The sequence below is a fragment of the Austrofundulus limnaeus genome, unplaced genomic scaffold (genome assembly GCF_001266775.1).
Source record: "Austrofundulus limnaeus strain Quisiro unplaced genomic scaffold, Austrofundulus_limnaeus-1.0 Scaffold313, whole genome shotgun sequence".
Lineage (NCBI taxonomy): Eukaryota > Metazoa > Chordata > Actinopteri > Cyprinodontiformes > Rivulidae > Austrofundulus > Austrofundulus limnaeus.
The window spans coordinates 391,878-393,813 of record NW_013952715.1 but is presented as its reverse complement, the minus strand read 5'-3'; the positions used below and the strand labels follow the sequence as shown (position 1 = coordinate 393,813).

Genomic DNA, 1,936 nt, shown 5'->3' with positions numbered 1-1,936 from the left:
CTTGTGTTCCAGTGGGTGGTGGGAGTCAAAACGCAAATATTGGTCTGTGTGGGTGGGCTTATGATATACGCCATAAAAGCCTGAATTTTTCCTGAAACTCTCAGACTGACGAAGTCTCTTGGAGGAGAGACGAAACGTTTCATTAGAGAAGAACCCGTCCAGAAGACCTATACAATTTTTTCTTTTTGATTTTTTACCTGGATTACTGAGATGCATCAGGGCATCTTTCAGAACGTTATCCAACTATTAGAAGTAGTAGTTTTGATTTTAAGAGTCATGGCTTAGTCAAAGGTACTGGGTCAGTCTTACTGTCATCAAAGTAGTACAGCTTCATGGTGAGGTAGACGTTGTTGGGCAGAGCATCCAGGTTCTGCATCAGCAGGAAGAGCTTCCTGATGAGCAGCACTGACGCTCTTTTGGTGTCCTCCAGAGTCACCTGTAACTTAATATCATTGTTCCTGTGTGTTCACAAAAATTAGGTCATTATTTCAAATCAAATGGGTCATTTTTAGATGATAAACGCAAAAAAAACAATAGATAAATTCAAACCTGAGTATGTCCATCTCAGGTCCATTTTCAGTGTATSTGAAGTTGAACTGATATGATTCAATGACGCACTGCAAATTTAAAAAAACATAAAAATAATGTTTCTAAATGATGACTCCATTAATGCTACAAAATAAACACAAAGTATCTTAAGGTACAACGTACATTAGGGTCCTCTTGATTGGTGTAGACCTGGATTGCAACAAAAACGACTTGCTGTTAACGTCACAAAGCTAAAACTGATGAGATGCCCTAATTATAGAGCACTTACCCCAATGCATATAATCTGCAGCTGTCAAAAGGACAAGATGGAATAAAAAATGAAGGACTGATCAATCTAGAACACCTGAAATGTTCAAATAATCAAGGATGTAATCGACTTACATACTGCTTCTCTAAAGCATCGAAGCAGCCCATCATCCTGGACAAACAAAGTGAGAAGCAATAACTGTAAATATGTTTGTAAAAAAGGCAATTTAGAAGTGAATGCTTCATTTACCATTTCACAATTTTGCTAGCACGAGGGGTGCTGCAGTTTTCACGCAGAACTTTGATGCACAAATCTGGAGAAATAAAACAGGACAAAAAAATAGGATAATTCTTAACAAAGCATGATCACAATTAAGGTTTTGATTTTGTTGTGCAAAACAGTCACTCTCTTATGGTGGGTTTCTAATAGGGCTGCACAATATATCAAACATTTACCGTCATCACGATAATAGCCCATGCAATGTGCATATCGCAACGACTGCATAAACAGCAATAAATGGTTTGCATTTATCTGTTTTGTCATTCAGGTGGAAGCTTGAAATATTTCACCAATCAAACGGAGCCCTTTATGTATTTGGTCTATTAAAAACAAATTCAGGCTGGAATAGAAATGATTAGTTTCTTTTAGGTAGTTTTTTTTATTTTTTTTTGGGCTTTGAACCCAGAGCAGAAAGATATGAACACTACATTTATTTGTATTTGTTCATTTATCACAAGTGATATCGTCATCGCAGTATTAAGCACTGTTACCGCAGGTTTTCCTGATATCGTGCAGCCCTAGTTTCTAACTCACTTGAGACTTTAATGCATGTTATAACTTCAGACAAATCCCTACCAGGTGTGCCAGATAAAATCCCAGATACTCCTAAATGCAGAGTTGTAAAATAACTAAGTACAAATACTTTGTTACTGTACTTAAGTAGAATTTTTGGGTATCTGTACATTGAGTAATTATTTTTCAGCCTACTTTTTACTTCTACTTCTTACATTTTCACACAATTATCTGTACTTTCATTTTTAGAAAAGGTACGAAGTAAAAAGTCAATGGGCATCATGCAAGAACATGTTCGTATTCTTATCCTAAATTTCTCTTACTTTTGTTCGTACAAAGGGTTCGTAC

General features: G+C 36.3%; 1 protein-coding gene across 1 annotated transcript; it reads right to left on the bottom strand.

Annotated features, from left to right (window-relative positions):
* Positions 1 to 309: 309 nt before the first annotated feature.
* Positions 310 to 1,109, bottom strand: LOC106527177 (HORMA domain-containing protein 1; the record flags this gene model as incomplete). The annotated part of the gene is given in 6 exon segments (XM_014021979.1): positions 310 to 458; positions 550 to 617; positions 712 to 738; positions 818 to 838; positions 931 to 967; positions 1,046 to 1,109. Coding segments are annotated over 6 exon segments (366 nt in total), but the record flags the coding sequence as incomplete, so codon positions are not given.
* Positions 1,110 to 1,936: the final 827 nt, after the last annotated feature.